Genomic DNA, 16,118 nt, shown 5'->3' on the forward strand with positions numbered 1-16,118 from the left:
AAAAAAAAAAAAAAAAAAAAAAAAAAAAAAAAAAAAAAAAAAAAAAAAAAAAAATAATAATAATAATAATAATAGAGTTTTATCTAATGACACAGAAATCAAGTGCCAAAACAAAAAAGGCACACGCCAAACCTTTGAAAAATGTGGTTGTTTAAAGAAATATAACATTTACCCTGTTGATTTCTAGAATTTTTGTATTGGATGTTTGGAATTTATAAAATCCAATAGCCTCCTCTCTTCAAATTCAGAGAACAAATCTGCCTACACTAATTCTAATGGTTTTAAATATTTCGTGTTTGAAGCTTTAACCTAAATCAAAAAAGAAATAACTCTCAACCTCTTCTTGGAATAGATTTCTTTTTATTCTGAGAATTTTTTGGCATGGCTAATTCCTTTCTTTTTCTAAATAACTATTATAGTACTAAAAACTGCCAAAATCAAGTAGAACATACAAGGTTGAGAGCCCTGTGCTAGACCAACCAGCTAAATACATATTTTAACCAATTTAACTAGATTTTGATTTATTTCTCGTCTAATTGCATTTTTGGAAAGAAAAAAAAAACATAAAAACAAAAACATAATCGAGAATAGTAATCAACCTATCAAGCTTTGAGAATATCTTTTGTGAAGGACAAAGATTCATCCGTTCAGTCTAACCGTATTAAACATTTGTGCTCTTTTAATAAATAACTATTAGTATATTAAAATCTCCAAAACAAAATAAAATAGACAATTACGAAAGAGGTAAAAAACAGAAAGAAAAAAATTACCTTGGCCCACAATGGGGTCGAACGCACGATCTCAAGGTGAAGAGCCTTGTGCTCTTCCGACATGAAGCTGTTAATGATATCACATGGTTTTTGCGCCTCCGCCTTGTAGTCACCTGAGTAGAAAATTAAATGGATAAAGAAAGAGACAGTAGAAAATTTTCAGGGAAGCATCAATGAATTAAGTCTCCATGACGAATGAGTTGAGCATCTCCATGTTTGCAAGTAAAATAATACCAAGTTCAAGTAAATGTGAAATGTCTAATAGTACAATGAGGAGACAAACGACCTAAAGAAGGGCGTTGGGTTGCTTTTCTGGTGACGAGGCTAGGAATTCTCGTAACTTCTTGTAAGATCCATAAATCCTTGCTAAAGTAGGAAACTTGAACTGCATTATCCAAGAGCAGAAATTTGTTATATGAGTGATGGATTATCTTTGCAGAGAAGTGCTATAAAAAATTTAACCCAACGTCGAGTTACCGTTTCTTCGAATCAATGTGATACATTGTGATATAAAAGTGCTTGGTCGCCTGGTATTTGAGTTTTTTTTTTTCAAATGTTTGAAATTTCATAAACTTAAAAAGAGGAAAATAGGATAATGGATTGGGTTAATTGCGAGGGGAGAAATAATACCATGTCAATGTTGAACTTCACAATAGCATTTGAAATTTGGATGGCCAGGAATACATCAATCTGCATGTGACAAAACAAGATTAAGACCATGATAATGAAACTTTAAAAAATGAAATATTAAGTAGCAAAAGAATCAAAAATATTTTGAAACGTGCCATATGTACTTATCTCCAAAAGCATATTGGCCAGAAAAATCCTTTAGCAGTTTCTCACGATCTGTGATACACAACAGATGCAAAATTGAGGACCATTATACTTGCCACATCACACAATGGGTCGGTGCATAAGTGGTTTTATTCTACCCAATATTTCTTAAACAGTGTGTTTTTTACGCATAATTACGACAATGAACACCAAAATACTTAACAAACGTACCATTGAAACCTTTTTTGTAGATTGGACTGAGCACATGGTAGTTGCTATTCTGGACCAAATTTTTCCTCCATAGTTTTCTGATAAAAAATGTATATAAACGTGAACTAGATTAACTTAAGAAATACAGGCAATTAGGCAATTAGGCAACATAGCTAATACAAATACAATCTAACAGCAATCCCATAATAATAATAATTAATGACTGATTAATGACAAATTGTATGCTTTACAACATGATTTCCCAATCAACATATCATTTTTTATATGAGCCTATCAATATAGCGATACACAAATAACCCGACTAAATTATAAGTTACATATTTTTGTAAAAAATGGTTTTGAAGTATTCACTACTAAGGGTAAACAAAAAGTAAAAAATAAAATGTACCCCACAGTGGGATAGCATGACAAACAGACAAAGAACAAAAAATACACCGTGCCCACCTTGGGGTTCGAACCCATGACCACAAGGTTAAGAGCCTTGCGCTCTACCAACTGAGCTAGACAGGCCTTGCTATAGGTTCAAGCTGACAATACTTGCCACCTGCAACATGATTTCCCAATCAACATATCATTTTCTATATGTGCCTGTCTGCATCATGGTACACCAATAATCCAACTAAATTATAAGTGAATTCTCATTGGCAGATAATCTATCTACTAATCATGTATGCTTTTGTCAAAATGGTTTTAAAGTATTCACTACGAAGGGAAAAAATACATATGTTCCGTGTGAGCCTTTAGTTCTCAACCTCACTTCCAAAAAAAGAAAAAAAAAAAATACTAGGCACAAATTATGTTATGTTTCTAAACAATTGTTACGTATGAATGAAAAAGCCAATGCCAAATGTAATATATAATTACACAAAAAGTAAAAAATAAATGGGGCTACATGACAAAGACAAGAAGAAAAACGTAATAATAGGAGGTATGCTTGAGCAGACGATACTTTGCTACCTGCAACATGATTTCCCTATTAACATATGGTTTTTTATAAGAGCCTAACAGCATAATGATATACAGATAACCAGACCAAATTATATGTGAATTCTCATTGGCACAGAGCTATAATTTTTGGTTTCCTTCTCTGAGAATGAGAAATCACAGATTTTATTGCTCAATTTTCACTAGAGTTCACAGGGTTCTTGCATTAACAGGTTTTACACTGAAACTAAGCATTTAATTGATGCAAGCTAATCATTCTCGTATGGACTCAAAACATAGAATGTAGGATCTCATAACATATATATGATGCAAAATAAAATGTTCCTCAAGATTTTAAAATTCAGTTGGTGGACTTGATAATCCGCAGTTCAGAGCACACGTTAAAAATGAACTGTAGGCCAGTAGGAGCATCGTAGGAACAAGTAGTTAAATGCAAGGACATTTTTCTTAGATCTAGAGAGCTCTCTTTTAAACGTCTCAATTCGTAGCTAGCCATTACTGATCTTACACGAAGATTAAGAGATTTTAAATAAAGATCAGAAGGCAGCAGCACCTTCTGCGGATGTTTCTCCTCCAGATACTTAACAATAACAAGAAGAAAAGTGTGACAGTGTTACAAGCATAGTTTAGGAGAGTAAGAGAAACAGAGGTTCAAAACGAAGCAGGAGAAAAGAAGGATGACTAGTATATTCAGATCCGTGAGGATCCAAAATCTTCTGAACAGGCATTTGCTAAGCCATTGGCCAATTCAGAAGTTCAGAAGCAAAAAATTCGTTCGGCAGTTTTTGGTTCTGTCGATTCGCATAAACACGTCAATCTCAAGGTTTACCTGGAGTTAATTGTTCTCCTCTCCCAAGGTTTACTGCTCTGTACTCGTAAGAAAGCCCTAAGCAACAGTTGCAACACATTTCAGTAAACAAAAGTATCAAGTTCCACAACTTTCATTTGTTTGATTTACTATCACAACCTTCATTTCAGCTCAGAATCAATTTAAGTAATGTCACTATGCGTTTAACGACGGATCAAACTCCTAATCTTCTATACTACAAACACAATCTCCATATCCGCTAAAACTCAATCTAAACAAGATAACGTGTATTTTACAACAAATCGAACTCAATTCTTCTGCACTTCAAAATCGAAGATGAATTTTCCAGTAAACTCAAGAGAAGAAGAAAGACCTTTAAGATTCAACGCAAAGCGAACACGCTACGAGCAGGAGCTCCGCCAGAAAGAATAAACAAGCAGCTAATACGTTGAAGAATCGTCCGAACTTTTCTGTAATGACAAAAACAGAAGTATAATCAGCATTATACTACATTTCCTAAAGATTTCGAGTTAAGAAAGTGAATCCGTCTCTACAATTATTTTATCTTCAGATCAAACGATTTCAAGAAACCGCGCGCGCTCGAGAGAGAGAGAGATGATACCTGAGCCTGAGCTTCGAAGTCCATGATCATCAACGAGAAGAAGAAACAGCAGGAGACGCTGCTTGAACTAAAGCGGTTAGTAATTAAAGACTAGTGCGCTGCACTTGGCATGCGTTGTACTTATACTCGGAATAAATACAAGAGAGAGAAAAAAATAGTAGATGATCGTGAAAGGAAAAAAAATTAATTTTCTTTTTCTTTTTTTCTCAAAAAAATGAACGTGTCCAATATTTTCCCTCCAAGCCTTCCATTTCATCGGATTATATAAATTAGGTAGAATTTTTTTTAACTGTAAAAATGGTTTAAAAAAATTATATTATTATACGTCTAATAAAGTATAAAATATGAGATGAAATTGAAAATATGGTGAGATAGCAAAATCCAAGTGATATGGAATATATTAATAACTTTATTTTATTCAACTTAATGAATTTATGACATATTTTTTACAAAATAATAAAGATAAAATTAAAAGCAAGTTTTGCGCCGTACTTAAAATCTACAAATACATAATTAAAATATAAAAAAGCCAGCACAAAATACATTAATTTATATTTTTGTCATATAAAAAATTAGAACAAATTACACTTTTAATCAATGAAGTTTATGCTTATTATCTATTTAATACCTAAAATTTCAAAAACCATTGGTCTTGGTTGAAATTCTATTAATAGTTGACTTTCTATGCATTTTAAATTTAAATTCAACCTCTCTTCTAGAAAGGGAGATCGATCAACATCAGCCAACAGCCCTGCAGATTTTACAATCCCATGTTCAACAGAGGTCATATTACAATGAAAAGTTAAAACTTAATCATCCGTAAATATCACAATACAATAATCACCAGGACGGGTACGGGTACTGTCGATGGGCAGTTCATACGGTTGTTGCAGCGACATTCAATCGAGCCAAGCACCATACTAATCTTTTCGGAGGTCCAGGTATTCGCGACGAATGCCATCAGCATTAAGAATGACGATTTCGAGTTTGTCACCCTGAAAAAAACAAATTTTCAGAATTGGAACCTACGCAGTACCCAGAATAAGGATATAAATGGTGGAAGAAAATTACGGTGTAGATATCCCTCTCAGTAGCAGATGCAAAAACAGTTTTCACCAGGTCAATTGCTTCAGCTTCTGAAAGAGGCGTTGCAGAATCCTGTTCATTATAATTTGTTGATTGAGATAATAGGAGTGCATGCCAAAACAGGAAAAACAACAAATTCAACCCAGCCAAGTTAGAACAATTGGTATGAATTTTGAACTACCAGATAGGCAAAGTAAACCTCGTACAAGCAAGGGGGGCACGGGGCGGACAAACGTGAGAAGAGTAGACAAGTAAAAGGGAAGAGGGAACTATCTGGTGTTATCTGCTAGGGGATGAATGGGATCCTTTAGGATACGCTTCATTTTTTACAGATTACAGGACTAATGTATTTTCGGAGAGATCAGAGCTCTCCGAATGTCCAAGTTTGTTACCTTTTCCTTCTATATCGCCTAATAGAGCATTTCCAGTTTTCTTACTCCCAATGGTTAAATCGTTATTCTTGTCCACATCGAAAGTTTAAAACTAAAATAATAATGATAATAACTATTTGGTTCGGTTTGGATATCTATTGGGTTCAGTCTATTTTTGCCAAGCAGTCCGTTTGGTTGCCGGGAGGAAGGAAAACCATTGATACCAGTTTTTATTTTTCTCGTTTCCATTAACGTTCCTCCTAAGGAAGGGTAAGAGATCATACCTGTGCAGGCAATAATAGAGGGCTGGGAGATTTCAGTTGGTTATCTAAAAAGGGCGTGATGAGGGTCGAACCAGAACCCTGAGCACTGTATCCAACTCTCTCATAAGAACCAACAGCATCATAGGTGAACACACAACCCTTTCCTATTTCAAGAAGAGAATAACTTTATAGTTAATGGGAAAGGGAAGCATAAAACTCGAACTACAAGCAGGGAGGTCACGTACCTTCATTATCAAGTCCACCCAACACATTAAAAGCATAATAAGGAAAGAACCGTTTGAAGTACAATGTATTCGAGAGCAGTTGAGCCATCGCAGGGCAGCTCATTTGCTTGTTGTGTTGATGTTGGTAGGTCTGAAAGTAAAGCAAGTAGCATATGAGACATCAAAATAATCCCCCAACCCGAAATCTTATGTCTATAAAATACATAATAAATTTAAAAAATGAAATTGACAAAATGCTTTGTCCATCAGCTTCTCCCAAAAATCGTGCAATTGAGAGTCAAAGTACTAAAGTTACACCACAAAATTCAATTCAAAAGAAAAATGGGGTTCCATTATGAACAAAATTAGATTATGCGTGAAAGACTAGGATCAAAACTCCAACATGAAAAGGGAACACATTAAAATAGAAGCAAATTGCAAAACTTGTAAAAAAACAAACATTGCAGAATAGAAAATCAAAATAAGAAAAGTGAAGTCTCTTCGCTCCTAAAATCATTGTAAGATCAAAACATCATTGTGACATCGAAAACAAAAAGAAGTCGTATCATTGAATAGATCAATATTCGGGTTGAAATCGTAACCCACACACTATCTACAAATAGATCAATATTCGGGTTGAAATCGTAACCCACACACTATCAAACTCACATAAAATAAGAACAATTAGGTGCATCAAAAACTCAAAGCCTTGTGAATGAAGGCTTTAAAGCATAGCATTTGACTAATATGCATTACAGAGATCAACTTCATTAAAATGAAAGTCTCACCAAATGTCTAGCCGCCAGAACCTTTTGTAAGGCTTTTACATCAGCTTGAAAGCCAGAAGAGGCCATCACAGCTTTGTCAGCCCTGCAACATCAAGAATCATAACATGAATAAGTGCATCAGTAAAACGTAAACATATGTGGATAAGTGAGCTTTTACAAGAGTGGAGTATACTAGTAATGTCACAACCATAGAATCGAAAATGCACGATGTTTCATGGAATTAACATGAATGAGAATTGATATTAGATGAAATACAATAACAAAATATGAGGAAACCTTTCTTGACCAGATTGAAGAAATCATGTAACAATCGCATAACATAACAAGAGAATACAAAACATCAAACCATTAGTTATATTAGCCACTTGAATTACATTACAAATTCAGTACTAACCATGAAAACATAAAAGAAACCTGAAGCTAAGTAGATTTGGAGGAGGAAAGAAACTTACTATCAGGGGGGAAAGAATCCATTTCTAGTATCCGTGGAGAGTAAAAGAAACATCAAACCATAGATTTCGAACTACTATTCCGAAACTCGACTAAGCTTAAGAATTCAAATTCCAGAATAAAGTTAAATTCGATGAGAGATTGACATACAGCTTACAAATTTTGGAGTAATCGCGAGTGAGGATGTTGTAACCCGTAGACAACCGAGTATCAGCGGCGATTACACAGTAATCGGCACCGGCAATCGCAACACAGGATCTGCACAAAGCTCGTCACTGATTCATCACCGGAACAGATAATAAAAGCATCAAAACACTGCATAGAGAATGAGAGAGAAAGAGAAAGTACCCGCCATTGTTGTCGTAAGGGGACCAGTTGGCTTGCTGCTTCGTCATGGCGAATAGGTCAGATAAAAGCGAAAGCGTCTTGAGAGAAGAGGAACTTAGCAAGGCAAACCCACAAAACTTGCTCTCTGGTTTATGGCTTTCTCGCTTGTTTTCTTTAGATCTCGCGGTGTCTTTTCGCTCAAGAAAAATGAAATGGAGTTCAAGGAGAAAAACGACGGCGTTTTCGTCGACCCGACCCAAAGGCATTGGTGGGCTGTTCCAACAAATTTGGAATTCATATCACAAAATGAAGCCCAAGCCTTTTTTATTTCTTATATTATTATTTGTTAGTAAATTTTGAGAAATCCACCCCTTTCGGCCTAGGGGCGTAACGTACTCGCTGGTACACTGTTCGGTGACTAGTTCCGATACTATTTGTAACAGCCCAAACCCACCGCTAGCAAATATTATCTAATTTAGTTCGTTACGTATTATCGTCAGCCTTACAATTTTAAACACATCTGTTAAGGAAAGGTTTCTACGCAAACAATTTAACTTTAAACAGCACCATAATTTTCATGTCCAGATCCTACACTTTGCAACCTCATCATCACCAAGTGATTTTTCAAATCGTACGGTATGATGCGATTCATTTATTCAAAGCGGTGCGGGACTTTTATTGGAGATTATTTAGGCTCCTCCCCTTAGACACGATTTCCTTAACCTATGCTATAACAACGTAAGCTCACCGCTCGCTTTTATATTTTCAATATATAATATTCTTTTTTTTTTTTCCAAGGTAATGATGATCACATGGAAGGCAATCCATTGGCAGATGAAAAGAAGAAAAAACATGAGAAAGAGAAAAAAAAAGGCCTTTAGGAAAATATGTAAGACAGAAACAGGAACAACCTGGCATTTCCAAACAACATAATCCAAACAAAAAAATCCATAAAAGAAGAAAATTGTCGAAAATAGATGAAAAGAAAGCAGAGGACATTCATTCATTACAGCCATCATCATCCTAATAACAGTACAGCACAAAAACCAAACTAAATCAGACATGTCCTAATTAATCAAGATTAAGAAAAATGTGTGAATCTAACGATGGAAAGTTGGTATTAAAACCTTCCCTAATTTTCACTGTTGTGGTGGTGGTGGTGGTGGTGGTGTGGTGGTGGTGATAGTCAAATCTCAAATGGTAATTTGGTAAGAACAATCAGAAAGCCTAGATCATGTTCATATCAGATCAATGTGGTCAGCAAGGAGGATTATCTGATGTTTTTTTTGGGTAAGCAACTAATTAGATTAGCCCGGGAGCGATATATTGATGTCGGTGGGCGAATTTCTCGTCTCCTGCAAGGAAGAACGCACGGCAGCATTGGCACCCCAATTGTCTCTCTGGAAAGCCGAAGGAGCAAAACTGGCCGGTTTTAGGGACCCGGGATTTGGTTGACCGTTACCGTTTAAACTGTCGTCTGTATCGGCATTGGAAGTCGGCACGGTGGTGGTTGGTGTTGTGGTCGGGGCTGCAACAGGGGCTGCAGCTGGTACTGATTCAGGCTTCTGTTTCTTTACTTTCGGCTCCTGTTGGCTACTAGTTGGTAGAAAACTCCCTACCACAACCTAATTTGGAGGAAAGTTCAAAATCAGGATTCCATGGAAATGCTTCAAATTGTGGCAATAAAAGAGGTTTGATACCTGTACAGGGCCTGCAGCTACGAGCAAACCTGCTACCCCTCCCCCAACAACACGACCGTCCGGGCTCGCCAAGGAGACACTCATCCCACCTGACCTGCTTCTCGATCCTTGATTTTCAGTAGGCATGAACGATCCAGACAATGAAAGTATCTCGAAACGACCCTGACATTATATTATCCTTATTGATCATCTTGACGAAAACAATGCAAAGGAAATTTATACATACACAACAAGTTAAGAACATCTCCCATTTCAAATTTAGCGCAGTAGAATAATCCGAGTAGAAAACTAAATGACTTGACGTACCTCATATGTTAAAGTACCACCCGAAGAATCGGGCTGCCGGAGAGTGACATTCGAAATTACACCATTCGCAGAAAGAATACAGATCGCTCGAGGACCTTGTTGGGAAAATGATATGATCTTCATAGTGACATCCTTTTCAACAGCCAAACATCCAAAAAAAAACGACAACATTCAATTATCTCGTATGACAGAGAGTTCAAAGCAGAAAATAATAATTCATGACTTTGTTGTTTCGGGTGTCTCGATTGAGAGGAAATTTATGCCTCCTTACGGCTGTCGGATAATACTCCATCTTGGTTCTATTTTTGTTTTGTTGGACTAGAACCCCTTTTCGTAGTTACTTCTGGGCACCCTCTTACCCTTGTTTATGTCAGGTTCTTTTGGCGTTCTTTTTGCACGCATTTTATATATGTTTTTTCAGGTGCTAGCTCTACGAAGTCATAATCAAATTTTTCTGTTGGCTTTCTCAATTCTTTTGTGAATCATAATGAAAGGGCTAGAGGCTCTAGCTTCTACCTACTTCACCTGCTTATTATTATTATGGTGGAAATGAACGTGCTATTTCCAAATCAATTGATAGATAGCCTGATCTATATGAGGGCATTCAATACCATTCAACTCTATCTTGTTTTGGTTATAACAGGAGCAATCACTCTCAAGTAAAAGACATTGAACCCAATGGCTTGTGTGGGAGACAAAACTGTTCTTGAAGAATGAGAATCAATCAAAGTAGTCAGCTTAAATCGTCCACTAGGAATCACTAGATAGAGGTGCAAACTGAGGAAACATGGCTCCAATTACCCTAAAAAAGTCCAGTAAAAACACAATAAATGGAGAATTTTAAATATCAAAAATACCTCACCCACAAGGTGAAATTTTTCCTTTGGGAAATAGCACATAAAGCCATAGAACAAGTGAAAATCTTCAAAGAAGAATGCCCTACCGGACTCTATTTCCAGAGACGATGAAACACAAAGCCACTTATTTATGCAGTGCACATATTCTAAAAATTTCTCGACAAAAATTCTCAATATCTTCATATGGCATCTCATATTTCCTAGGGAGGTCAAGGATTTATTGGACACAACTTTATCGAACCATCCATTCAAGCATGCAAAAACCCAACTATGCAAAAACCTTTATCATGGCCTTCTTTTGGAATATGTCGAATTTTCACGGGAAAGACGCAGACTTAATACAAAACTCTTCAATAACGTTGTTCATCAAGCTATATCTTGGTGTAAATTGTCTGATATTTTCGCTTCCTAACGCTATACCTCACTCATTATAAATTGGGAAGGTCTTTCCTAAACATCATGGATATTGCATCATCCCTTTTGTAAATTTCAAACATCAATGAAATTGTCTCTTATCAAAAAAAGAACATACCTCGCCAGCATTGACCGTGATGATATGAGGCATGAAATTTGTACCGACAGAACACGCATTCCATTCACCTGTAATAATTGACGGAGAATAAATATAATTTCAGAATACCAACAGCTGAAAGCCAATAAGGTAAAACAATCAAAAGGCTCTAATTATGCATAAATAGAATGCAAAAACTATCCCCAACAACAAAGTAACTGAAGATTTCAAAAAGGAAGCGAGAAAACCAAAGACCCGACTCACTGACACAATAGATTACTTGCCTATTTAGCTCATCTACTAATAAAATATTGGCATGAACATCAAACATACCTAACTAAGTACCATGATCAAAAACCACAATCTCGAGAAGCCATAACGAAAACGTATAATCAGTAAAAATGATCGTGACAAAAACTCAAGTTGTCTCGGTCATATTATCTTCTTAATGGTCATGGTAGCCGAGATCTGAAGCAATCGACTCCAGAAAGGGAACTAAAACAAGTTTCTTCAATCAGATTCTCTCCAATTCAACCAAAAGTACTTAATCGAAATGTTTAACAAGAAACAACTGTTTATTGAAAGATGTTCAACACGGTATCAATAACAAGAAAGAGATTTCGAGCCTAGACGAGAAGCCATATGGTGGCAGCAAAATCTCCAACAGTTACTACATTCAACACCTTAATTTGGTAAGCACTACAGTTAACAACAATTTAAAGAAGTAGAAGTAGAAGACATGCTAGAAATCAAAAATAGTTGGTTACACGCGTGACGACAATTTAAACGAATCTCGAAGAACTTAAAGGACTTTTTAGTAATTTAAACGAGATTTGAGATTCAACCTACTATAAATACCAAAAAGATTCTCATATTGATGACCATCTAAGAAAGGAAGATGTTTAAACTGCTTTAAATTGGATTTGACCTACTTTAACTATATCTTACACTAACATAACCTACACTTTTAAAAAGGAAACTTAAAAGTTCAGATAAGACAGATTGAACCAGCTAATTGGTGACTTTCAATGGAGTCAAATCGTTCTAACCGTTAACGTGAAACGGAAAGGGTTTCTATTTTTCCACACAACTTTCAGCTCATGTAACAAGGATTTGAATCTACGCTATATCCCAAGTAATGCCAAAAATAACTCCGAGAAAAGCTCAATCGCTCAGCATTAACTTATGATATAGACTTTAAACTGTCAAAAAACCATTTTAAGATCAGGCATCTACAGAGAACAAATAGAATGGTTAAAAAAAAAAAAAACGTTACAATTTTGTTAGGAATTTGTAGGAAGTGACAAACAAAAAGGCTACGTGAGAAGAATATTCTAAGAGCCCCTAAAAGGTCAGATCTCAGTATAAAGGCAGCCGTACACATCTTATTTGTTGAATGAGGACATATCCCAACATGTAAGGCCCCACGTGAATTTTGTAAGGCAAAATTCAAATGGGAACCTTTTATGATAATATTCTTCATGATATTCAGAGATCATTTCAAGGAAACCAAATCTCGAACCCGCCACCATTTTTATACACAAACTGCAAATTATGATGAAAATCCAAGAAAGACTATCAAAAATTAGTGGGAATTCTACAGTTCTAAGGATCCCATCTGAAATTATATATAAAAAAACAACATCGGTTGCCCATTACCTATATATTCCATTCCCATTTTCTTGTGGTGCTTGAATTCAGAGCCGCCGAGCCGGCCCTTCCCCCGCTTCGTGATGGAGAAGCCGCCGGCCCCCGGAGCTGAGGAAGAAAGCGGCAATGGTGTCAATGCCATGGTTACCGTTCCATCTGGACCGTACTTTCTAGGTCTCCCCCGCTTCTTTTTCCCTGTGGTTTCACTTCCGGGTAGCCCCACACTGACCGGCGAGGCGGCGACGGTTGGCGAACCACCACCGCCGCCGCTAGCCGGCGGCGGGTTCTCGGTTCTCGGAGCTACGTGGTAAGCCGACGGAGCTTCGGCTCCTATCACTGTTACTCCTGTATTTATGGCTTCTCTCTCCTCCATCGCTTTGAACTTCGAATCTTTTGGAGGTTTTTTTTTTTCTGTTCTTTTTTTAGGTGAAGGATTTAGATGCTCATTCCTGCTTTGAAGAAGAAGATTAGTCAATACCAAGAAATTAATAATCATACGCAAAATTAAACAAACAGTTTTCTTCCTCACTTTTGAAGAAGAAAAAAAACCCTTCGCTCTACGATAAACAAGGGGGAAATTAAATAATCAATTTCTGCAACACAAGAAAATAAAAGGCAGAATAGTCGAAGTTCCCCTCCAAGATCATGCAGGATGTTGCTAAGAACAGTGAAAGATAAAGCCACCGCCGATTCCGGCCGTAAGTTTCCGCCGCTGTTGAACGATCTAAACTCTTGTACTGAATCGCAATACTAAAAAGGAGCAAACAACAGAAATTCCAAAACAAATCATACAAAAAACAACAGTTGAAACTCGACATTTTAGAGCAAATAGCGAAATCAAAAGGCAATAAAATGAACAGAGAAATGGAAGAATGAAGAGAATTTTCAACGATGGAGCAAAAGATCGCGACCTAAGACAGAAATAACTTCCTTCCACAGTGCTGCACTGCCACAAAACGACCTCGTTTTCTGTCAGGAGTTTTCCCTCGCTTTCGGAAGCAAGGCGTTCTTCCGAGATACCAGGGAAGAAGAAACAACCGCTAGATTTCGGAAGGAAAAAGGAAAAGAAAAAGAAGGAAAAAAAATCTGTTTGTTTCCTGAGAAAACTACAGCCGCCGGAAAGTAACGACCGGCCAGTGGTTTCAGGCCAGAGCTGTCTGAAGCACAAACCACTTGAGAAAGCAAAAGGGAAAGCGAAGTAAATAACAAAATAAAATTTTCGAAATAGGAAAAAAAGAAAATTTATAATTATTTTTTATAAAATCAAGATTTTCTGTATTTTTCTTTTTTTTTAATAACAAACGCTAATTCCGATAAAATTACAATCTGGTTAATGAAAAATTTGACGTCCGATAGAGAGGGGGTGGGAAAAAAATATATATTAATTGATGACTTTGAGAAAAAGAAAAAGTAAAATAATAATGCAAAATAATAAATAAATGGATTAAAAAATTTACGGAAAAAAGAAAAGCGATGTGAATAAGGGAGAGAAAAAGTAAACGAATTTGTTAAATTACATTAATTTTGTTTCTATTTAAAGCTGCCAAGGCAGCAAAGGTAGTGTTAGCGGGCCGACCTTTTTGTTGCCGCTGACCTGCTTTTTGTCTTTTTCCCAACAAATCATATTTTTTTCTTTTATTTTATGCCGTTCAATTCGCACTTAATTACTAAACTTGCCATCCAAATCTACTCCTAATCCTCCTCCTATTTTAATTTTCTAGTCTTTCTTTTACCATTCGTATTTTCATTTTTAATTCATAAACTTTTTCTTTATATTATTTACATTTAAAAATATAGTAATAAAATTCAAATTTCCCTTTTTTTTTAACACTCTCTTTCAGGTTATACAAATTTTATTTATAATATTATATTTCCAAATATGGTAACAATATTCAAATTTCCTAATTATAAATATTATATTTCACCCCACCTTTTTAATTAAAATTATTAAAAGAATTTAATTATCTACATAATTTTGATCAATCCAATATAACTTAGTTTTAGATGGGTGGATAACTTATTTGAGTTTGGTTATGCATGATACAATTTTATATAATAATTTTATTAAATTTTGTAATTATTTTCTATGGTTTATTCTCCCACCTCGATGAAAAATACGTTTTCATTTTTAGTGTAATTTTTAAAAATACACATTTAATTAAATTCCAAATCCTAATTAAATTTTTTTAAATAATTAATATATGTTTTTTCATATTAATATTTTATTTTGATTATAAACCATAGTTTAAATAAATTATCCAAATAATCCGAAACAACTTAATTCAATATTTTTATAGTTTCATTAATTTGGTTTTAAAAAAATTGAATTATAAAATTTCATAATTTTAGCTCAATTTATACCACTCGTGCAACTAAACACACTAAATTAAATATTTGACTATTTTCAATGGTCGCATCCTAATAGAATAAATATATATATAATTGAATTATATATTATTAAACATGTATTTTTTAATTAAAATATTATCGTTAAGATTTTAAAATTTTATTTAAAAAAATAAAAAATTTATGGATCAAATGAAAAAAAAAAGAGTCGGTTACATCACACCGGCAGGTGAGATAGGTTTGTACATCTGATTATCTGAGCGTGGACGTAGGTCGACAAAGTAAAGTTTTTGTTTATTTATTTATTTTTTAAATAATAAAATAAAGATTATATGATTATAGACATATTGAAGAGATTTTTACCTTACGGATGGTACTTTACACTCCTAATAATGAAAATAATAATTTTATTTTAAATTACAGTTCACACTATTTTTCAACTTTTTCCATTTTATATTATTAAAATTCAACCTAATTTCTCAATAAAATAATTTATACAAAAAAATTAAAAAAAAAAGTTTGTTTTTCTTCCATTTTTCATTTTATATTATTAAAATTCAAAAAATTAATATTTGTTTGAATAAAAATAGCTTATAAATATTAGTCTCACTCATTAATTTGATTGTTTTATTATTTATTTTTTATCAATACTTTAAGAAATGAAGTCATGTTTAAGAAACGTAAGGAATTTTTATTTATTTATTATTTTTTTTTTTTTTGAAGTTTTGTTGTAGAGTTAATAATTCAAATTGTAAAAATTATAGTAAATAATTGTGAAAAAAAAAACATAAAACTAAAAGGAAGTATTATTAATAAGACCTTTCACTTTTTACTTTTATTTATTTATTTATTATTCTTATGTATTTAACTTAGGTCATTTTCGTTTGATACTTTTTTGAAGAACAAGAGTGTCGGAATTTAGTTTAATGTTCTAAATTCCCACAATGTTAACAACTATGCAGGGACAAAATAAGATATTAAAAAATATAGAAGGATAAGACGAACATAAATCTAAAATTACAAATTAAAATATAAACTCATATCGAAATATTGAAATTATAATTTTACAGTGGATAATCTTTAAAGATT

At 34.4% G+C, this 16,118-nt stretch overlaps 2 protein-coding genes, 2 long non-coding RNA genes and 1 other non-coding gene across 7 annotated transcripts; all 5 read right to left on the minus strand.

Moving 5' to 3' along the window:
* Positions 1-651: 651 nt before the first annotated feature.
* LOC111479831 lies at positions 652-1,464 on the minus strand. The gene is made up of 3 exons (XR_002717698.1): positions 1,401-1,464; positions 1,057-1,155; positions 652-883 (listed from the first exon to the last, which is right to left on the minus strand). It is a non-coding gene; the product is annotated as an uncharacterized LOC111479831 (long non-coding RNA).
* An 80-nt stretch (positions 1,465-1,544) lies between these two features.
* Positions 1,545-4,242, minus strand: LOC111479827. The gene is made up of 6 exons (XR_002717694.1): positions 4,151-4,242; positions 3,902-3,998; positions 3,550-3,606; positions 2,220-2,319; positions 1,776-1,852; positions 1,545-1,616 (listed from the first exon to the last, which is right to left on the minus strand). It is a non-coding gene; the product is annotated as an uncharacterized LOC111479827 (long non-coding RNA).
* On the minus strand, positions 2,213-2,285 carry TRNAK-CUU. The gene has a single exon. It is a non-coding gene; the product is annotated as a tRNA-Lys (tRNA).
* Positions 4,243-4,863: 621 nt separating the features above from the next.
* LOC111479776 (proteasome subunit beta type-1) lies at positions 4,864-7,839 on the minus strand. Its single transcript, XM_023124630.1, has 7 exons — positions 7,681-7,839; positions 7,483-7,590; positions 6,883-6,964; positions 6,116-6,245; positions 5,892-6,034; positions 5,222-5,308; positions 4,864-5,145 (listed from the first exon to the last, which is right to left on the minus strand). Exons 1-7 carry the CDS (start codon positions 7,725-7,727, stop codon positions 5,071-5,073), a joined length of 672 nt encoding a protein of 223 aa, XP_022980398.1. The 5' UTR covers positions 7,728-7,839; the 3' UTR covers positions 4,864-5,070.
* Positions 7,840-8,610: 771 nt separating this feature from the next.
* On the minus strand, positions 8,611-13,888 carry LOC111479738 (AT-hook motif nuclear-localized protein 7-like). Of its 3 annotated transcripts, none has more exons than XM_023124579.1 (7): positions 13,595-13,888; positions 13,213-13,276; positions 12,693-13,132; positions 11,055-11,122; positions 9,666-9,797; positions 9,360-9,521; positions 8,611-9,284 (listed from the first exon to the last, which is right to left on the minus strand). In XM_023124579.1, exons 3-7 carry the CDS (start codon positions 13,054-13,056, stop codon positions 8,967-8,969), a joined length of 1,044 nt encoding a protein of 347 aa, XP_022980347.1. In that variant the 5' UTR covers positions 13,057-13,132; positions 13,213-13,276; positions 13,595-13,888; the 3' UTR covers positions 8,611-8,966. The 3 variants fall into 3 exon arrangements, with proteins under 3 accessions (XP_022980347.1, XP_022980346.1, XP_022980345.1); XM_023124578.1 differs by having other exon boundaries at positions 13,213-13,433; XM_023124577.1 differs by lacking the exon at positions 13,213-13,276.
* Between the last annotated feature and the right edge of the window lie 2,230 nt (positions 13,889-16,118).

This window comes from Cucurbita maxima, unplaced genomic scaffold (genome assembly GCF_002738345.1).
Source record: "Cucurbita maxima cultivar Rimu unplaced genomic scaffold, Cmax_1.0 Cma_Scf00005, whole genome shotgun sequence".
NCBI classification, from domain to species: domain Eukaryota; kingdom Viridiplantae; phylum Streptophyta; class Magnoliopsida; order Cucurbitales; family Cucurbitaceae; genus Cucurbita; species Cucurbita maxima.

Coding starts and splice junctions, on each gene's coding strand:
- LOC111479776 (XM_023124630.1), bottom strand. CDS start 7,727: ATGACGAAGCAGCAAGCCAACTGGTCCCCTTACGACAACAATGGCGG. Junction 6,246..6,882: donor TTCTGGCGGCTAGACATTTG/GTGAGACTTTCA, acceptor CTTTACTTTCAG/ACCTACCAACATCAACACAA. Junction 5,146..5,221: donor CTGAGAGGGATATCTACACC/GTAATTTTCTTC, acceptor TGTTTTTTTCAG/GGTGACAAACTCGAAATCGT.
- LOC111479738 (XM_023124577.1), bottom strand. CDS start 13,056: ATGGAGGAGAGAGAAGCCATAAATACAGGAGTAACAGTGATAGGAGCC. Junction 11,123..12,692: donor AATGGGAATGGAATATATAG/GTAATGGGCAAC, acceptor CAATTATTACAG/GTGAATGGAATGCGTGTTCT. Junction 9,798..11,054: donor TCACGGTCAATGCTGGCGAG/GTATGTTCTTTT, acceptor GCTGTTGAAAAG/GATGTCACTATGAAGATCAT.